General features: G+C 40.9%; 1 protein-coding gene across 1 annotated transcript; it reads left to right on the plus strand.

The window, feature by feature from the left end:
* Positions 1–2,540: 2,540 nt before the first annotated feature.
* Positions 2,541–18,819, plus strand: LOC139175480 (vomeronasal type-2 receptor 26-like). Its single transcript, XM_070766605.1, has 5 exons — positions 2,541–2,627; positions 9,298–10,092; positions 15,620–15,832; positions 16,792–16,918; positions 17,903–18,819. Exons 1-5 carry the CDS (start codon positions 2,592–2,594, stop codon positions 18,817–18,819), a joined length of 2,088 nt encoding a protein of 695 aa, XP_070622706.1. The 5' UTR covers positions 2,541–2,591.
* Positions 18,820–20,515: the final 1,696 nt, after the last annotated feature.

Genomic DNA, 20,515 nt, shown 5'->3' on the forward strand with positions numbered 1-20,515 from the left:
CAGGACAAGACCTGTCCTCTAATTCCATGGCTGAAGAGCTTTTTTAGGAGCCTTTGGTGAGGGACTTTGTCAAAAGCCTTTTGAAAGTCAAGATATACAATATCAACTGGGTCCCCTTTATCTATGTCTTTATTTACACCCTCAAATAATTCTAACAAGTTAGTAGGACATGATTTACCTTTGCAGAACCCATGTTGATATTCTTTCAGCAATGCCTGTTTTTCTATGTGCCCAATTATTTTATCTTTAGTAATGGTTTCCATCACTTTGCCTGTGAAGTTAAACTGACTGGTCTATAATTTCCTGAATCACTTCTGGATCCTTTCTTGAAGATTAGGGTTACATTTGCCTCCCTCCAATCCTCAGGTACACTGCCTGATCTTAGAGAAAGATTATATATTTTAGCTAGAAGTTCAGCAATTTCACACTAGAGTTCCTTGAGAACTCTAGGGTGGATGCCATCTGGACCCAGCAATTTGCTCACATTTAGTTTAGAAAGGCATTCAAGAACATCTTCCTCGTTTATCTCTATCTGGTTCAATTCTTCTAATTCCCTCCCTGAGAAAACTAATTTAGTGGCAGGCAAATGCTCTCTATCCTCCTCAGTGAAAACTGATGCAAAGAAGTCATTTAGCCTCTCAGCAATCTCCTTGTCTTCTCTGATTATTCCCTTCTGACCACTTTCATCGAGTGGCCCAACTGTTTTTCTGGTTGGGTTCCTGCTTCTGATGTACTTAAAAAAGGTTTTGTTATTATTTTTAATATTCTTTGCTATATGCTCCTTAAAATCTCTCTTGGCTTTCCTGACCATCGCCTTGCATTTAGTCTGCCAGAGTTTGCGATCCTTCCTGTTCTCCTCGGTAGGAAGAGCTTTCCATTTCTTAAATGAGTTTTTCTTCTTTCCAATAACCTCTTTCCTAAGTCATACTGGTATCCTTTTGGACTTTCCAGTCCTCTTTCTTCTTTTTAGGAATGCATTTTAGTTGAGCCTATTGCAATGTATTTTTAAACAGTTCCCAAGCATTTTGGAGGGATTTGACTTTTTTTACTGTACCTTTTAGAAACATAGAAGTCTGACGGCAGAAAAAGACCTCATGGTCCATCTAGTCTGCCCTTATACTATTTTCTGTATTTTATCTTAGGATGGATATATGTTTATCCCAGGCATGTTTACATTCAGTTACTGTGGATTTATCTACCACATCTGCTGGAAGTTTGTTCCAAGGATCTACTACTCTTTCAGTAAAATAATATTTTCTCATGTTGCTTTTGATCTTACCCCCAACTAACTTCAGATTGTGTCCCCTTGTTCTTGTGTTCACTTTCCTATTAAAAACACTTCCCTCCTGGACCTTATTTAACCCTTTAATATATTTAAATGTTTCGATCCTTTTCCTTCTGTCCTCCAGACTCTACAGATGGAGTTCATGAAGTCTTTCCTGATACGTTTTATGCTTAAGACCTTCCACCATTCTTGTAGCCCGTCTTTGGACCCCTTCAATTTTGTCAATATCTTTTTGTAGGTGAGGTCTCCAGAACTGAACACAGTATTCCAAATGTGGTCTCACCAGCGCTCTATATAGCGGGATCACAATCTCCCTCTTCCTGCTTGTTATACCTCTAGCTATGCAGCCAAGCATCCTACTTGCTTTCCCTACCGCCTGCCTGCACTGTTCACCCATTTTGAGACTGTCAGAAATCACTACCCCTAAATTTCTTCTTTTAGTTTCTTCTTTACTATTTTCCTCATTTTGGTGAAATTCCCTCTGTGAAAGTTTAAGGTCTCTGTGTTTGTTTTCACTGACAATTTACTATCTGTGGTTAATTTGAAGATTATTGTGTTGTGATCGCTGGTTCCTATGGTCTCAGTTACAAAGACATCATGAACCAAATCCTGTGCATTAGTTAGAACCAAGTCCAGGATCCCCTTTCCCCTGGTTGATTCCTCAAGGGAATAATCAGCTAACATGTCAAGGAACCTTGTATCACGCGTAGAACAAGAATTTACCCAATCTATTCGGGGAGAGTTGAAGTCCCCGATTATGACTACCAAAGAGCCACAAATCCAAAAAGGGGTCTGAGAAAAGGATGTAAGTGCTGCAGATTATTTCCCGCTCTCTGTTCAATGCTTAAATTATCAATTGAATAATGAATTTTATTTGAAGTAGTGGTGGAATCATTTGTAGTTGCTGTAGCTCAGCCAAATTCCATATTTCTGTAATGGATCATTGCTTTTGGTTCAATGTTGGCTTAAGGCTCAGTAGGTTTGTGGAGAATTATATATTAAAAGAAGTATTTGTTGTTGATGATGATTATAATAACACTTATTTTACAATAGGGATGTTTATGGTTTTACACAAGGTTTAAAATTAATTTTCAACATTCAAGTGATCAACAAGAATTCCCAGCTCCTGCACAACCTCACACTTGGCTACAATATCCATGACAACTATTTGAGCACTTTCCGCACTTCAGATGCCTTGCTGGACATTCTCTCCACTGGAGAAGCCAATGTCCCCAACTACGGCTGTGGAAGGAAGGAGAACCTTCTGGCTCTTCTTGATAGAGCTCACAGGGAAATCTCCATCCAGATGTCAACATTAGTAGGCACCTACAAAGTCCCCCAGGTTTGTGTGTGTTTTTCTCCATTTGGCAAAAGTACAGTAAGTGGTGGATGTTGGTGGGTGAGCAACAGATGCGATCTTGTCTTCTCCATAGAATTTGAGAGCTGCTTTTCTCATATTACCAAAAATGTCAATGTTTTACCCCATTATGTTCATATTGAGATTAATCATAAAAGGCCCGAAATGCAAGCAATACATTCCCTGGAGAAGACATTCTACCAACAATTTAACTGATTAAAAATATCCCTAGTTGTCTTCATTTTAGAAGACAAGACCTGCCCTTCCCACTTGGAATTGAGGTTGGCAATAGTAACATTTTATGTATCTAAAACGTGAAATAAAAAGGACTCTACCAACTGTAGACCAAATGGAGTAGCAGATATTGTGGTTAAAATTTATGCCATTAACCTCTTAGTTACAGAAGAACCAGAAGGTTTTAGGTAAAGTTAAAAGCTATATAGATTTTATAAGAAATAATGCAGATGTGAACATTAGGAGGCACCTACAAAGTCACACAGGTTTGTGTCGGTTTTTGTTCATCTGGCTAAGTGAGGGGTGGGTGGTGGTGGGTGAGCAACAGATGCAATCATGCGTTTTCCATATCAATATTTGACTCCATTATGTTAAGGTTAATCATAAAAGGCCTGAAATGCAAGCAATATATTTTACACAGAAGACATTCTACCAACTATTTAAATGATCAAAAATATCGCTAGTTGTTGGAACCTCTGTTGGCATCTTCATTTTCACATATAAATAAGATCTGCCCTATCCGCTTGGATTGAAGTTGACAATAGTAACATTTTACCTATGTAAAATGTGGAATAAAAAGGACTCTAGCAATTATAGACCAAATGGACTAACAAATAATGTGGTTAAAATCTGTGTCATGATCCTCTTAGTTAAAGTTGAGAAAAATGCATTCCTTGCAGAAGAACCAGAAAGTTTTAGGTAGAGGTAATAACTATATAAATTTTATAAGAAATAATTCATAAGTTAATAATCATATATAGGCTCAAATTGGTCTTGAAATATCTAATCTATATCAGCGAGGTAAAACATGGTATACTGGCTTTCTAGATGTTAGTGCAGCATTTGACTCAATAAACAGAGAAATATGATGGAGAAAATGGATTGCCCTCCAAATGGAGCTCAGCCTGTTGGCCCTAATGCAAGACCTTGTTTGAGAGGGAGGTTTGGGCTCAATGGAGCCACAAGAAGAAGGATCTATTACCAAGAAGGACAAAAAAGATATATACATGTATTTGTAATCTTGTTATTCAGTATAAATATGAATGACTTACTAGGAGTAATGCAGGATTAAAAAGCAGATCATGAATAAATAAATATTTCATTTTTTGAAAAAAATTACTAAATTAGTGTACCAGTGAAATGTACTGCACATAGTATACAGCACTTGGATTTCAGAAAGTCTTTCCAAAGTAAATCGTAACCTATTTCTTGGTAAGATAAAAATATGGGGGATAGAGAGCATCACGCCTAGATTGAGACAGCTTGTGGTCCTCAATGGAACTATGTCTGCATGGAGGGAAACCAGCAGTGGGGGACCCTAAGTTTCCATTTTAGGCCCAGGACTCTTCAACATCTTCATTAATGTTTTGGATGAGTTGAGAAATGGGGGAATCAACAAATATGAAGATAGCACTAAAAGAACAGGAATAGCCAACACCCCAGAAGATAGGCTGAAGACCCAGAGGGATCTAGATAAACTTGAACCCTCACTCTATCTGACAAAATGTAATTCAGTGTAGAGAAATGTAAGATGTTACACAGGCTGCAAAAACCACATGTGCACTTTCAGATTAGGTGAAATCTGCCTCAACAGCAGTAACTGTGAGAGGGATCTTGGAGTCTTAGTGGACAATCCCTTAAAAATGGACAAGCAATGTGTGGCACCAGCCAAGAAAGCCAAAAATGTTGCCACTAAAAGATGGATAAAATCAAGAGCTTGTGAAGTATTAGTATTTATAATGCCTTGGCAAGAACTCATTTGGAATCCCATTTTGATCACCATATTATAAAAAAGATGTAGAGACTAAGATGATGAAGGGTCTGGAGACTAAAACATATGAAGAACAGTTGCAGGAATTGGATATGTCTAGTTGAATGAAATGGACTGTGGGTGACTGAGAGGAAAATGCAAAGATGGGTTATTTTGTGTAAAGAAGGGAATCAAAGTGCAGCCATATTGTGATATCAAGTTGTCTTTTATGCTCAAATGGCCACTCCAGACACCTGATGGATCCAGAAGGTTTTCAAAGGGTGCTTGGGGATTTGCCGGATTTACTTGTACACAGTTTAGCAGAGTCTCTTGCTGCTGCCTGGAATACGGCTGTGACGGAGGCTCTAGACCGAATTGCGCCTTTGCGACCTCTCTCTGGCAACAGACCCTGGAGATCTCCTTGGTTTACTGAGGAGCTCCAGGGAATGAAACTCCAGAAGAGTAGTCTAGGGAAGCGTTGGAGGAAAACTAGATCCGAATCTGACTGAACACTTGTAAGAGCTCATATTAAGATTTACAAAATGGCGATTAGGTCGACAAGATGTGCATACAATGTCAGCCTGATTGCGTCTGCAGAATCCCGCCCAGCCGCCCTGTTTATTATTTATTTTATTTATTATTTAGATTTGTATGCCGCCCCTCTCCGCAGACTCGGGGTGGCTCACAACAAAGTGAAACAATTTACAACAAATCTAACTTACAATTTAAAAATATCTAAAAAAACCCATTTTCTAAACAAACATACATACAGACATACCATTCATAAATTGTACATGCCCAGGGGAGATGTCTCAGTTCTCCCATGCCTGACGACAAAGGTGGGTCTTAAGGAGCTTACGAAAGGCAAGGAGAGTAGGAGCAGTTCTAATCTCCAGGGGGAGTTGGTTCCAGAGGGTCGGGGCCACCACAGAGAAGGCTCTTCCCCTGACATTGTTTAGTTGACGGGACCCGGAGAAGGCCCACTCTGTGGGACCTAATTGGTCGCTGGGATTCGTGCGGCAGCAGGCGGTCTCGGAGATATTCTGGTCCAGTGCCATGAAGGGCTTTAAAGGTCATAACCAACACTTTGAATTGTGACCGGAAATTGATCGGCAACCAATGCAGACTGCGGAGTGTTGGTGAAACATGGGCATACCTAGGTAAGCCCATGATTGCTCTTGCAGCTGCATTCTGCACGATCTGGAGTTTCCGAACACTTTTCAAAGGTAGCCCCATGTAGAGAGCGTTACAGTAGTCGAACCTCGAGGTGATGAGGGCATGAGTGACTGTGAGCAGTGACTCCCGGTCTCAGCGGCTTTCTTTTTTAAAAAAAAGTTTTTATTTACATATAAACAATAGACAATGCAAACAAACAATTCATCTACAGAACAATAAGCCTCTAAACAATATACAATACAAACAAACAATTTAAAGACAAGCATGTAATATACATCCCCTCCCCTCCTGTATTCTTAGCGGTATTGTAACCATTGGTTTTATCTATAACATATAGTGTATAGATTATAATACTAAATTTTAAATTCTTACCGTATAACTTGTAAAAATATATTATATTGAGAAAGAAGAAAAAAGGATTATGTTTAATTCTTTAGCAAGTTTTGATTTAGTATATTTCTTTGTCATGCAGCACTCCTGGTAATCTTTTATTCAACCACGTGTAAAAATCTTTCCAGATCTGGTAATATTTTGAGTTTTCTTGCTCTTTTAGCTCCAATGTTAGTTTGTCTGCTTCTGCGCAGTTCAGCATTTTTAAAATTAAATTCCGTTCATTCGGCATTGCTTCATTTTTCCAAAATTGGGCTATGGTTATTCTTGTTGCTGTTATTAGGTGTTGGGTCAAATAATATTGTTCCTTTTTTATCTGTTTTTCAATAATACCAAGCAAAAATATTTCCGGTTTCATTTCTAATTTAATGTCAATTATTTCTTTTATCCATTTTTGAAGTTTATGCCAAATTCCTTTAACTTGTGTACAAGTCCACCACATGTGAAAATAGGAGCCATGTTTCTCTCCGCATTTCCAACAATTGGGTTTGAGGTTAGCGTACATTTTGGCTAGCCTTGCTGGGGGCATATGCCACCTGTAAAACATTTTAATTGCATTTTCTTTATATGAGGTGGATCTGGTAATTTTATAGTTGGTGTGCCACATTTTTTCCCATTGATCTAGGTAAATTGTATAGCCAATATTTTTAGCCCGGGCTATCATGTTGCCTTTGACAATTTCTTCTAAGTTTTGATGTTCTAATAGTATTTTATATATGTTAATAATTGCTTTTTTATTTGGTCCTAATAAGATTTTGTCTAATGGTATGTCGCTTTTCTGGATTCCATATTTTTCTAGATCAGTCCGTAATCTGGATTTTATTTGGCTATAGGGCCACCAATCTATTTTGATTCTTTCCTCTTTTAGTTGTGTTAATGATTTCAAATGTGTTTCTTTATCTAGAACCTGTGAGTATTTTAGCATTTTCCCAAGGCTTATTGTATTCAGGAAGGATGTTGCCTCCATGCTTGAGAACCATAATGGTATTTTAGTATAGTGTTGTTTCCTAATTATATTCCAGGTATCTAATAGTGACCTTCAAATCAAGTGATCAGCGGCTTTCTATACCATCCATCATGGTATCCTTCTGCGCCAACTGGAGGGGTTGGGAGTGGGAGGCACCATTCTACGGTGGTTCTCCTCCTTCCTCTCTGGTCGGTTGCAGTCGGTGTTAGCAGGGGGCAGAGGTCGACTCCTAGGTCCCTACCTTGTGGGGTTCCTCAGGGGTCGTTCTTCTCCCCTCTGCTGTTTAATATCTACATGAAACCGTGGGCGAGAACATCCAAGGGCACAGGGTGAGTTACCACCAGTACGCTGATGATTTGATGCCTGGAGGCTGTCAGGGTCTGGATGGGTACCAACAGGCTCAGATTTAATCCAGAAAAGACGGAGTGGCTGTGGGTACTGCCTCCCATCTGCCCATCCATTACCCTGGGGGGGTGGAATTATTGACCCCCTAAGAGAGGGTCTGCAACTTGGGCATCCTCCTCGATCCACAGCTGACTTTAGAACACCATCTTTCCGCTGTGGCGTGGGGGGCATTTGCCCAGGTTCACCTGGTGCATTAGTTGCAGCCCTATTTGGACAGGGAGTCTTTGTTCACAGTCACTCATGCCCTCATCACCTCAAGGCTCAACTACTGCAATGCTCTCTACATGGGGCTACCTTTGAAGAATGTTCAGAATCTTCAAATCGTCCAAAATGCAGCTGCACAAGCAGTTATAGGCCTTCCAAGGGATGCCCATATTTTGTCATCACTTTGTGGACTGCATTGGCTGCTGATCGGTTTCCAGACACGATTCAAAGTGTTGGTTATGACCTATAAAGCCCTTCATGGCACCGGACCAGATTATCTCTGAGACCGCCTTCTGCCGAACGAATCCCAGCATCCAGTGAGGTCCCACAGAGTTGGTCTCCTTAGGGTCTCGTCGAGGAAACAATGTCGGCTGGTGGGGCCTATGGGAAGAGTCTTCTCTGTGGAGGCCCCAGCCCTCTGGAATCAGCTCCCCCTGGAGATTTGCACTGCCCCCACCCTCCTTGCCTTCCGAAAGAGTTTAAAAACACATCTTTGCTGCCAGGCCTGGGGACATTAGACCTTCCCCCCTGACCAACGAATGTCGTATGAGTATTGATTGAATGCAAATGAATGTCTTAAAGTTAGAATTTTTAAGAATCTTTTCAGTATAGTAATTGGATAAACTGTTTTGTTATGTTTTTGGTATATGCTGTGAGCCGCCCCGAGTCCGCGGAGAGGGGCGGCATACAAGTCCAATGAATAAAAATAAAAATAAATAAAATCTGATAATTAATCAAGTTAAAAAGTTATGGTCTTTGGGAAATGACATTGTAGCCACAGTTAGTCAGCCAATATTTATTTATTATTTATTTATTATTTGGATTTGTATGCCGCCCCTCTCCGAAGACTCGGGGCGGCTCACAGCAAGTAGTACAAATCATAAATAATCCAATCAGTTAAAATATTTAAAGCTTTAAAAAACCCCATATGCTAACAGACACACACACAAGCATACTATGTATAAATTAACACCTTTTTTTACCTGGGGTTGTTTTCTCTGAGACTGAATCTGGGACCCTCATTCATCAAAGGAGCTCAGTCAGAGAAAGGGAATGAGTGAAAGGGAATGAGTTCAATTAAAGAGAAATCTTGGATTAACCAACTGACAAATCGTATAAGGAACTGAGGTCTGCATGTTTCTTGTATAATTGAAGAAGAAGCTAAAAAGAGTCCTCCAGAAAAATCTGGGATACAGAAACAGAAAAAGATGCACTAATCCTCAAAAATTATAATAGGCCCTTTATTAGAATATAATACTTCAGTCAGTATTTCAATGTGTTCATCTAATTCTGGTAAATTGTAGAGGTGGTACAGTAATATTATTCACATTGTTTATAGGTTTTAAATTGTATTGTTTTTCATTCTTATTATACAATCTTGCTAATATTATGTCTTTAATATTTCAAACAATGTCTAACTTCAAATTGTTCTAATACATTCATGAGAAGCAGGCCAGATTTATTAAAATCTAATATTTTGGATTTGATCTGACCCCAAATATAACATAGTATTTTCATTGCTTTTTCAGATCAATCATCAAATAGCTTCAGAGGCTCTGAGTGATAAAAACAAATTCCCCCTTTTCCACCAGATGCAACAGAAAGAAGGGATCCAGTACCCAGCCGTTGTCCAACTGCTCCTCCATTTCAGATGGACCTTGATTGGCCTCTTTGCTTCAGACACAGAGAAGGGAGAGAATTTCATGAGGACTTTCCCTTCTGTGCTTGTCAGGAAAAGAATTTGTGTGGTTATAGCACAACGATTCTCAACAACTGAACATACAGTCCCCCTCAGGGATGCCCTCTCTAAGTGGAGACAAGTCAATGTCTTTGTTCACTTCATGGAACTTGATTCCCTTTGGGACAGAATTCTTCCTTTCCATTTAATATTTCTGCGCTTGCCGGGACTCATTGAAGGGAAAGTCTGGATCATCACAACTTTTTCAGGGTATCCAATAAAGAAGCACAGACTTCTCAAATACGTCCACAGTATTTTGAGGTTTGGTCATCTGTACAAAAGAAGGCCAAAAGATAAAGCCTTTCAACCCCATTTCTTTGTGGAAGAAAAGTTTCAAGATCCCTATTTTCTCTGTTCTCTTTCAAAGAGCGTCTTTTCTGTCAAAGGCCGCAGAAGATGCACCCAGAAAGCCCCACTGGAGACCCAGAGGAAAAGGAAGAGAGAACGGGTGAGAAATTACTATGGCTTTTACAGTCTCGCGAAGACTCTGGCCCAGGCCTTGAATGCCGCCTATTCCCCCAGATGGAGGAGGAGAAGGAAGGAGGGGGAAAAGAGGTTGGGGTCTCCAAGGCTGCAGCCGTGGCAGGTAAGGGGTCCAGATATGGATCCATGAATCTTAGATCTTTTGGAGAAGGAATCCAGAGGAGAAGGAGGGGAACCACCTCAACAGATCTGCCCAGTTTAATCACTCAGGAAATAATGGTTCCAAAGCAAGGGGGGGGGGGTTCCTAATTTTTTTACTACCACTCTGTTGGTGTAGCTTATTTTGTGGATTTGGTGATGGTCATGTGACTGGGTTTTAGTGGCTTACCAGTCATGTGACTGGGTGGGAGTGGCTTCATGGTCATGTGATTCAGCAGAAGATGCTTGGCAGTCATGTGATGGAACAATTAAAAATAATAGTTTTTTCTCTTTCTCTATCTCTTCCTTTTTCTTTCTTTCTCATTTCTTTTTTCCTTCCTTTCTTCCTCCTGCCTTTCTATCCCTCCCTCCCACCTATCCGCCCAACTAACCTTCCTCTTCACTCCTTCCTTCCTTCCTTCCTTCTTTCTTTCTTTCTTTCTCATGGCCAACTGAATGTCACACGTCAAGGGTGCCTCGCCTGGCCCCTCCCAGCCATTCCTTGTCACACTCAGCCTCAATGAATCTGCAGTTCTGCAAAAATGTTGTTCATCTTTTTTCCAACTTTACATACTATAGATGTCCTTCCATGGACCCCTGAAAGGAGGAAATGGCCCCCATGCTTTGCCCAAGAGTGTGAGAGGCAACAGGCTCTTAAGGGGCTGACAGAAAGAAGGGGGGGGGGCAATGCACCAGAAGGCCAAACAAGAAGCAATGGATGGAAATGAAACAAAGAGAGAAGCCACCTAAAACTAAGGAAACATTTCCTGACAGTGGGAACCAATAGAGGTGCAGAAATACTTTGGTCATAATTTCACATATAAAATTGCCATTCATGGAATGCAACATATTGTATTGTTCAAAACAGTCAGTAGTGCTAGGGCTACTAGGTCAGTAAGGGTCAGAAGTGGGCAGAAAAGTATAGTGTCTGCGCGGCAGTCCCTTTGGGACTGGGCGGGATAGATAGATAGGTAGGTAGATAGGTAGGTAGATAAACAAACAAACAAACATATTTATTTATTTATTTATTTCCCTCTCTCACTTCTCTCTTTTTTCATCCCTGTCTCTTCCCCCCTTCTCTCTATCTCTCTCTCTCTCTGTGAACTCTTGAACCATTTCCAAAAACAGGTGAGGCCTAACAGACAGGAAGCAGCAGGTGAAGCTAGGAAAAATCACATCAGATATATGTACAATTAGCACAGGTGCCCCCCAAGGCTGTGTACTCTCACCACTTCTCTTCTCTCTATACACTAATGACTGCATCTCAAACGATCCATCTGTTAAACTACTGAAGTTTGCAGATGATACAACAGTGATCGGACTCATTCGAGACAATGATGAATCTGCATACAGACAGGAAGTTGAACAACTATCCTTGTAGTGTGGCCAGAACAATCTAGAACTGAACACACTCAAAACCGTAGAAATGGTGGTAGACTTTAGGAGAAACCCTTCCACCTCTCACAATACTAGACAACACAGTATCAACAATAGAGACCTTCAAATTTCTAGGTTCTATCATATCTCAAGACCTAAAATGGTCACCTAACATCAAAAACACCATCAAAAAAGCACAACAAAGAATGTTCTTTCTGCGCCAGCTCAGGAAACTCAAACTGCCCAAGGAGCTGCTGATACAGTTCTACAGAGGAATCACTGAGTCTGTCATCTGCACCTCTATAACTGTCTGGTTTGGTGCTGCAACCCAACAGGACCGACACAGACTTCAGAGGACAATCAGAACTGCAGAAAAAACAATGGCTCCCAACCTGCCTTCCATTGAGCACCTGTATACTGCATGAATCAAAAAGAGGGCGGGGAAAATATTTACTGACCCCTCACATCCTGGACACAAACTGTTTCAACTCCCATCCTCAAAACGTCGCTACAGAGCACTGCACACCAAGACAACTATGACAGATTTAGAGATAAATTACAGCCCGCGTGGACCATAATAAATCAAATCTGAGAGTCGATGGATTAAAGTAGAAAATCATCTTTCAAACAAAGTTACTTTTATTAGGAAAATAACAAAATATAATTAATGCCTATCAGAGGCATCTTAGATGCGTGCTACATCGTTGGAGACAAAAGAGAAAGAGAGAGAGAAAATGGAGATTTTCAACAAGGAGAAAATGATGCATGTATGATGTGGCAGGATTTTACATCATAATGGGTGGAGCTGATGCAAACACACACTGTTAACTATTTAATTACTGAATGACTTAGAATGTCTCTGGGGCTGTCAATATTCAGTGTGACAAACTAGACACAAGAACAGGTTTTTCCTCAACGCCCTCACTCTGCTAAACAAATAATTTCCTCAACACTGTCAGACTTTTTACTAAATCTGCACTTCTATTTCTACTAGTTTTTCTCATCATTCCTATCATCCTTTTCCTCCCAGTTAGGACTGTATGGCTGTCACTTGTTGCTTGTATCCTAACATTTTTATTAATATTGATTGTTTCTTCATTGCTTATTTGACCCCTATGACAATCATTAAGTGTTGTACCACATGATTCTTGACAAATGTCTCTTTTTCTTTTATGTACGTTGAGAGCATATTTATTTATTTATTTATTAAATTTTTATGCCGCCCTTCTCCTTAGACTCAGGGCGGCTTACAACATGTTAGCAATAGCACTTTTTAACATAGCCAGCATATTGCCCCCACAATCCACACCAAGACAAATTCCTTGTGTGTCCAATCACACTTGGCCAATAAAAATTCTATTCTATTCTATTCTATCCTATCCTAACCAGGTGTTAACAATGTTCCCAGGTTTTATCGACTTGCAAGCTTTTCATTGTAACTCTCTGCCAAGAATTTATTCCAAAACCTGTCTTTGTAGGTGCGGGGGTTTTCTAATTTGCTCTGAGTAAGTTTCTTTCAGCCCTAACCAGGTGCTAACAATGTTCCCAGCTTTTTCCAGCTTGCAAGCTCTTTTATTGTTACACTCTGCCAAGAATGTATTCCAAACCCTGTCATTGAAGGGTTTTTCCCCATTGTTTTACTTTCTCCAGATACAGTATTTACTTGTTCCAGATACAGTATACACCATAACCAGGTGCTATTAATGTACCCAAGCTCTTTCATTGTTACTCTCTGCGAAGAATGTATTCCAAGCCCTAAGTCTTTGCAGGGTTTTTTCCATTGCTCTACTTGCAATGTAAGGAAGATCTGAGGAAGGCTACACACCTGGGATCGGTTGGGGTGTGAGTTCAGATGGGGGCGACTAGCTTTCGACCAGGTTCTTTTCTTTTAAAGAGAGAGAGAGAGAAAAAAAGGGGGGGCAGGCGAATAACCAGCTTCTCTAGAGAAAGAAATGTGTATCTCCCATCAATTGCAGTGTAAAGATAGAAAGACAGACAGACAGACAGACAGACAGACAGACAAAGAAAGAAAGAAAGAAAGAAAGAAAGAAAGAAAGAGAGAGAATTGATGGAAGATACGCATTTCTTTCTCTAGAGAAGCTAGTTATTCACCCACTCTCTTCTCCAGGTGTGTAGCCTTCCACAGATCTTCCTCAGCTGTACTTGGCTTCCCACTCGTGGCTGCTATGTCTTCAGAGCCTGGAGTCGTCATGCAATTGCAGAGCAATGCCAGCTCTAAGTCCAGCTAGAGCAGAAGGGGGTGTGAATCTGAACCATGGGGTGGGTGGGTACAGGGAGGAGAGAACCAGGAGGAGAGCCAAGTTTGACATGACTGGTGGAGGAATTCTGGGAGTTGAAGTCCACAAGTCAAGTTTGAAGACACCAAAGTTAGAGGTTAGGAGTGCTGGAGTCTTCAAACCTGGCAAGTTTAAGGCTTGTGCACTTCAACTCCCATTTCTGAGCTAGCATGACTGGTGGAGGAATTCTGGGAATTGAAGTCCATAAGTTGTGAAGCTGTCAAGTTTGAAGTTTGTAAAAAGTGTACATGGCTTTAAAAAGTATACAGGGTTGTATTCCACTACACTGGTATTTTATTAAACAATACAATACTACACCATTTGGTTCAGAATACTTTTTTCCTTGTTTTCCTCCTCTAAAATCTAGCTGCGTCTTATACGTCGGTGGGCCTTATACACTGAAAAATATGATACTTAAAAATTTCCAATGTTGGACTATAAGATGCACTAAGATTTTGAATAGGTAAAAAAGAGCCCCCAGGAGCATTCGGCAGACCTTCCAAACCCTCTGCACACCTGTTTGCACATGGGGCGTGTTGTGATTCGGCCTGAGGCTCCTCAGGGAACGGCTGGAACGCTGCCGGATCCATATTCAGAGGGGGAGGACGATGAACAGGAGGGGGAGGACCAGGCAGAAGAGGAAGAGGAGGAGGGAGAGCAGCCTGAGACCCCCGGGGGGGGGCTCTCCCCAGCGAGTAGCCTGGATTCATTAGATGAAGACGCACAGGCTATCATAGATATGAAGCAGAGACGGGCAGCCCAAAGAAGGGGCCAATTAGCAAGGTATTTCCATCCCTGAATTGGTAACAGCTGGGTTTGGGTGTGGTTCTCCTCAGCAGGGTTGAAAAGGCAGGCCCGCCCTTACTGTATTGTGGAGATGGGGAGTCCTGTGACCTTGCTTCGATTCTTGGCGTCTCTGATCCTGGCTTGTGGCTTCGAAGGCTGAAGACTTGGGGGAGGCATGGGTTTTATTACCTCCAGTGTTGTTTTTGCCAGCAAGAATCTTGTTTTATTGCCTGGCCGTCGTGAAACCTCTGTGAAGCTTCATAACGTTCCTGTCTGTAAGAACAGTTTTTGTTACCTGTGTTTGCTTTCAAATATATAAACTGCCTTTGCTTTTTACCAGTGTGTCTGGATACTCTTTTTGGTTGGTGTTGGCGTCTGGGGGGACCCAGACAGAACAGGGCGGGGCTTCAGGAGGTCAAAAATAGCTGTATTCAGTGCATATGATGCCCCAACATTTTCACCCTCTTTTGAGGGGAGAGGAAGTGCATCTTATACTCTGAAAAATATGGTATTTGGGAAGTGTAATGATATCTGAGAATGACTTTAGGGATGAGGAGAAGAGAGGCTGCCTAGGGAAGGATTGGATCAGAGGGGAGAATCCTGCAGCTGCATAATGGGAGAGAAAGAAACTCAGAAAGGATCTTCACTAACTTTTCAGGCTGAAATAAGAGTTGGTGGGAGATTTGTTCTTTCAGATTGGAATCAGGATGACCAGGGAGAAGATTATCCTGAAACCTTACTTCTTGATAAACCCATGCTTTCTAGGAATCTACCTGTTGTTTTCAAAGAATTTATGAATCATCTTTCTCTCTCTCTCTCTGTTCATTTTATTGGTCATCTGCTCTAGAATGTTCCCTATAATTGACCATTTCTGTCAATTATATTTTCTCTATGTTTTGTCAGTATATGATTGACAATTTTTTCTCAAACTTTTTCATTCACTGGAGATGAGACAATTGTAGAAGAAAGACTGAACGTGGCATAATAAACAATTATTTCTGTATTCCAAATTCCTGGATGTTCCCATTCTAGTTTCATCCCTTTCTGGAGAAGAATGAATATTGGAATATTTCAAACTTTAAACTGTACTTGGACAAAAATGGAGAGATAAAAGCAGATATCACAATTTTAAGCCACTTCATTTTCCCCAAGAAGGATGTCAAGGAAGAGACTCTGGCATATTTTGAAAGACAGAGACTTTCTATCAAACAAAATATTCTTTCACGGCTAAAGTTGCTCAATAAGGTGGGAGAAATGTTGCTGCCTTTTCTCTGTTTTCCAAAGCCTGAGGTCCCATTTCAAGTGGGGAAAGCCTAGAACAGTGATGGTGAACCTTTTTTTCCTTGGGTGCCAAAAGAATATGGGCGCATGCTATTGCACATGCACAACTGCCCACCCCCATAATTCAATGCCTGAGGAGGGTGAAAACAGCTTCCCCTGACCCCTAGAGGCCCTCTGGAGGCCGGAAGTAGCCTGTTTCCCAATTTCTGCTGGGCCCAGTAGTGTTTCGCTCTCCCCAGGCTCCAAAGACTTCCCTGAAGCTGGGGGAGGGTAAAAACTCCCTCCCAAAACCTCTGTGTGAGTCAAAAATCTGCTGGCCTGCACACACAGAGATAGGGCAATGGCTTGTGTGCCAGCAGGTATGGCTCCGTGTGGCACCTGTGGCACAGCTTCGCCATCACTGGCCTTGAGTCTCCAGGATGGTTGGCCTTCCATGCCAGTTGATGTCATCTAATGGAAGTTCTTCAATAGACAGGACCTAAGTGGAGCAGCTTTGCCATGTTTTATGGAAAGCTTTCAAGATCTTACTAGTCAGAGGTGTCTTTCTTCATCACAGCTTTAGTCTACATTAAAAAAACCGAATGAAATAAAAGTTTCCAAAATCTTTTACAGTAAACTTTATTCTCAGTTTTAACATGAATATATCATCACACTAAAATCTTTTTTTTTTGCAATTCCATCCCTCCAGTCTTTACTAAATAGAAAAGTACTTTATTGTAATATTAAATTTCAAAAGCAAAAGGAATTAAACGAAGAATCTGCCTGTTGTTATACCTCCTGCATCTGTTTAGAAGAAATCAGAGATTTCATGTTTACCTCAGTGAAGACCAGAGGCTACTTGTCTCCATCCATTTTTACCTCCGTTTTCTATGGATGGAGAGTCCTAATATCTTTCCTTTGGTATTCCTTCTTTTTCTGCTCAGTCTCTGCCTGAGTCCAAGTGTGTGGAAAGTTGTCATCCTGGATTTGTCAAGAGGGCTCGAGAAGGAGAGCCAGTTTGCTGCTACGACTGCGTTCCTTGTCCGGAGGGGACCTTCTCCACTCAGAAAGGTGGGTGACACTGAGGAAAATGGGAGGCTTGGTGGAACTGGATCCATCCAGAACCTTTTCATGAAAGTGCAGGTTAAAAGGCAGATTGAAGCAAACCTGTTTTTCTTTTAACCTGCACAATTTCTTATCTAAAAGGAAGTAATTCAAAAAGACTTTGAAGGAGGGCTAGGAAGAGAGGGGAGGAGAGGGTGGCAGACTGGGCAAGCTTTACTAACAGCAGAAGAAATATCTCTTGCAGGTGCAAGTGTTGGAGCACCAGAAATCCATAGACCAGCTGGCCAGTGTGTACATGCCTGTTTTGGGGGCCATTTTCAGGCTGTTTTTGAGATCACTTTTGATCCAAAACATGTCCTGAAAACTCTCTTTCTTTTGGCTGTTTTCTGGACCATTTCTCAGGCTGTTTTCAGGCTGTTTCCCAGTGCTTCAGTGCCTATGAAGATTGACATGTGCACTGGAAATCAGAAGATCAGCTGGCAATGGCACGCGTACCCAATGGGAGGGCTCTGAGTGCCACCTCTGCCACCCGTGCCATAGTTTGCCAATACAGATATACCATTTCAGAAAAATGACTGTCCAGTCTCTTCTTTAAAACCTCCAATATTAAAGAACACAAAACCTCTGGAGGCCACTGTTAGGAAGTTTCTCCTTAATTCCATATTGCTTCCAGATGCTACAGGATACTGCCATGGGGCAGGACTCAGGATGTTTGCCTAAAAAGATGTTATGATTCATTATTAAACTCTAATAAAATAGGTTCCTATGAAGATTCTACACATTTCATAGGAAATAATTAACATCCTAGGACTTCAGTCAACTTCATATACCTAGCTATATATATATTTTTAATTTCCTTCTTAGATCTTTTTAATGAAACAGTTCAGAAATACTTCTTGGAAAATGTTCCTCGCAATAGGTGTTGTCCAAAAAAGATATTTCTTGTAATGTTAAAAAAATATAAAAGAAATATTGCTTTTTACTTTTTAGATACTGAAAAATGCACCAAGTGTCCAGATGATAAATATCCTAATGAGCACAGAGTCCAATGTATCCCCAAAGTTATAATCTTCTTGTCTTATGAAGAACATCTGGGAATCATCCTGGTCTTTTTTGCCCTACTGTTGTTACTAATCACAGGTCTTCTTTTAATCATCTTTATTAAATACCGAGAAACTCCACTTGTCAAAGCCAACAATCGGGACCTCTCCTACATCCTCCTGGTCTCCCTCCTGCTTTGCTTCCTGTCTTCTTCTCTCTTCATTGGTCAGCCAAGGAAAGCCACCTGCCTTCTCCGACAAACAGTTTTCAGTATCATCTTCTCAGTTGCCCTTTCTTCTCTCTTGGCCAAAACCATCATGGTGGTGCTGGCTTTCCTGGCCAGAAAACCAGGAAACCGAGTGAAGAGATGGTTGGGGAAAAGCTTGTCCAACTCCATCATCCTGTCTTGCTCTGCTGTCCAAATTATCATCTCCTCTATCTGGATGGGAGTTTCTCCCCCATTCCCTGACTCTGACCTCCACTCCCAGCATGGAGAGATCATCCTGCAATGCAATGAAGGGGCTGTTGTCATGTTCTATGTCACCCTCAGCTACATGGGCTTCCTGGCTGCCATCTGCTTCACGGTGGCTTTCCTGGCCAGGAATCTGCCTGGGGCCTTCAACGAAGCCAAGATGATCACTTTCAGCATGCTGGTCTTCTGCAGTGTCTGGGTGACTTTTGTGCCCACCTACCTGAGCACCAAAGGGAAATACATGGTGGCTGTTCAGGTCTTCTCCATCCTGGCCTCCAGTGCTGGTCTGCTAGGTTGCATCTTCATCCCCAAGTGCTACATTATCCTTCTGAGGCCAGACTTGAACACAAAGGAGCATCTCATAGCCAGAACAAATGTAAAACATGATATATAACACCCCTGTGATATTGGGAAAATTGATAATGTGACTTTTATTTGATTTCCACTTAGGTAGTATGCAGGAATCAAAGAAAAATATATCTATATGTTTCAAAATTGGTAATTGTTCAACGATGGGAATTCTTTCCCCTTTCAATAAATCTTGCTAAAGTGATCTTTGTAAACTTCAGAGGAATTCAGCTGTTCAACAACACTACTGAATGTGAAAGCTTATAGAAAATACTGTGGGCACTCTTTCCTATTGACAGCAGCTAAAAGTGTTTGTGAGAGAGAATGAGTAGGAAAAGAAGTCAGGACAAAGCTGTTGGAACCAAGTACCAGCCTGGTTGCCTGATCCTCTCTGTGAGAATGTCAGAATGTTTTGAAATGCTATGTTTGATTGGTTCTGAGCTTGGAAGGTAAATCTTCATCCCTCTTATATAATTCTTTCTTTTTATTTATTTTTTCTATTTTTATATAATTCTTTCTTGATAAAACCTCCTTTTCAGAACGTGTTCAGCAGAACAGCTGTTTGGGATTTCAAACTTGGGATTATTATTTTTGGTTTCTGTACTTTGCACCAAAATTTTAAAAAAAAATAAAGTAAATTTAAAAAATAAAGTTTCTAATGAAATTTCCACTGTCTCTTTTTTTCAAATAGAGAAATAAAATAGTAGTTTTCAGGCCCTTTAATTTTCCACTCTACAATTTCTGCTTAATAGATTTTCTCTGCTCCTCTTGCAAGCTTGTCTTGTGCTGGAGAAGATGTCCAGAGAAAGGAGCTCTTGAGACTCTCCAAAGGAGGTGGAAGGGATCCTCTCTAAAGGCAGTTCACAAAAGTTCAGTGCTTCATAATATTCATCCAGGTCCAAGAAGAGGGTGAATAAGGGTGGAAACCAGTGTTGGGATTCAAATCTCCTCCCCCCTGAGCTGCTTCATTTCTGATCGTTGCTTGAGACGTATTGAAGATGGATACGTGGAGTGGAAGCTTTAATGGCTGGGCAAGCAGACTGGGAAAGCCAGACGAGGGGGGAGTGAGCCTGTAGTCTGGGGGGGGGATAAGGAGGCTGGCATGGATAACAATTCTGGCTGGGTTAATTGGGGAAGAAGATCTCGTGATGTTAAGGCTAAAGGGGGCACCTTGCAAAGCATACACCACTGGTTCAAATCCCAGTAGAAAGTTTGGATTTGATCTTTTCTAGTTTCCCTTCCTTTTTCATTGGTGTTTATGGATCATAGGCCAATAGAGTTTTTCGTAGTTCGTTCTCCTTTCCCAATGCTTCACTCGACTAGCCTGTAGTAGAGGTTAAAGCTGTTGTGAGTGGTTATAACACAACAAGGACTCATGATTTCTGTTCCCTTTAATTCCTTCTTAAGGAATATCTAGCCATGATTTTTTTTTTTAAAGTTAATCATATAACCTAAATATGCGGAGTAGAATGCTTCCCTCCAGAAGGAAGGAGAACCTAAGCCATTAACAATTGATGGGTGATTACAAATGCTAATGATGGTGGGGAGGCAGGCATTCTTCTGTCAGAAGCAGCCTTCATTCAAAAGCTACAACAGAGAAGTTTGCTAATCAGGAGCAAGTATGCATTTGTTTGTTTGTTTGATTGATTGATTGCTTACTTGCTTACTAGCTTTTCTTCAAAAGAAACACCTTATAATTTACACATAATAGTTACAATCAAGAAAATAATTTTTAAAGGATA

Source organism: Erythrolamprus reginae, chromosome 13 (assembly GCF_031021105.1).
Source record: "Erythrolamprus reginae isolate rEryReg1 chromosome 13, rEryReg1.hap1, whole genome shotgun sequence".
Classification (NCBI taxonomy): domain Eukaryota; kingdom Metazoa; phylum Chordata; class Lepidosauria; order Squamata; family Dipsadidae; genus Erythrolamprus; species Erythrolamprus reginae.

Excerpts from the sequence above, each read along its gene's own strand:
- LOC139175480 (XM_070766605.1), top strand. The coding sequence starts at position 2,592 with ATGTCAACATTAGTAGGCACCTACAAAGTCCCCCAG. Across the intron at positions 10,093-15,619 it reads CAAGGCTGCAGCCGTGGCAG|TTTCATCCCTTTCTGGAGAA; the intron begins GTAAGGGGTCCA and ends TTCCCATTCTAG. Across the intron at positions 16,919-17,902 it reads GACCTTCTCCACTCAGAAAG|ATACTGAAAAATGCACCAAG; the intron begins GTGGGTGACACT and ends TTTACTTTTTAG.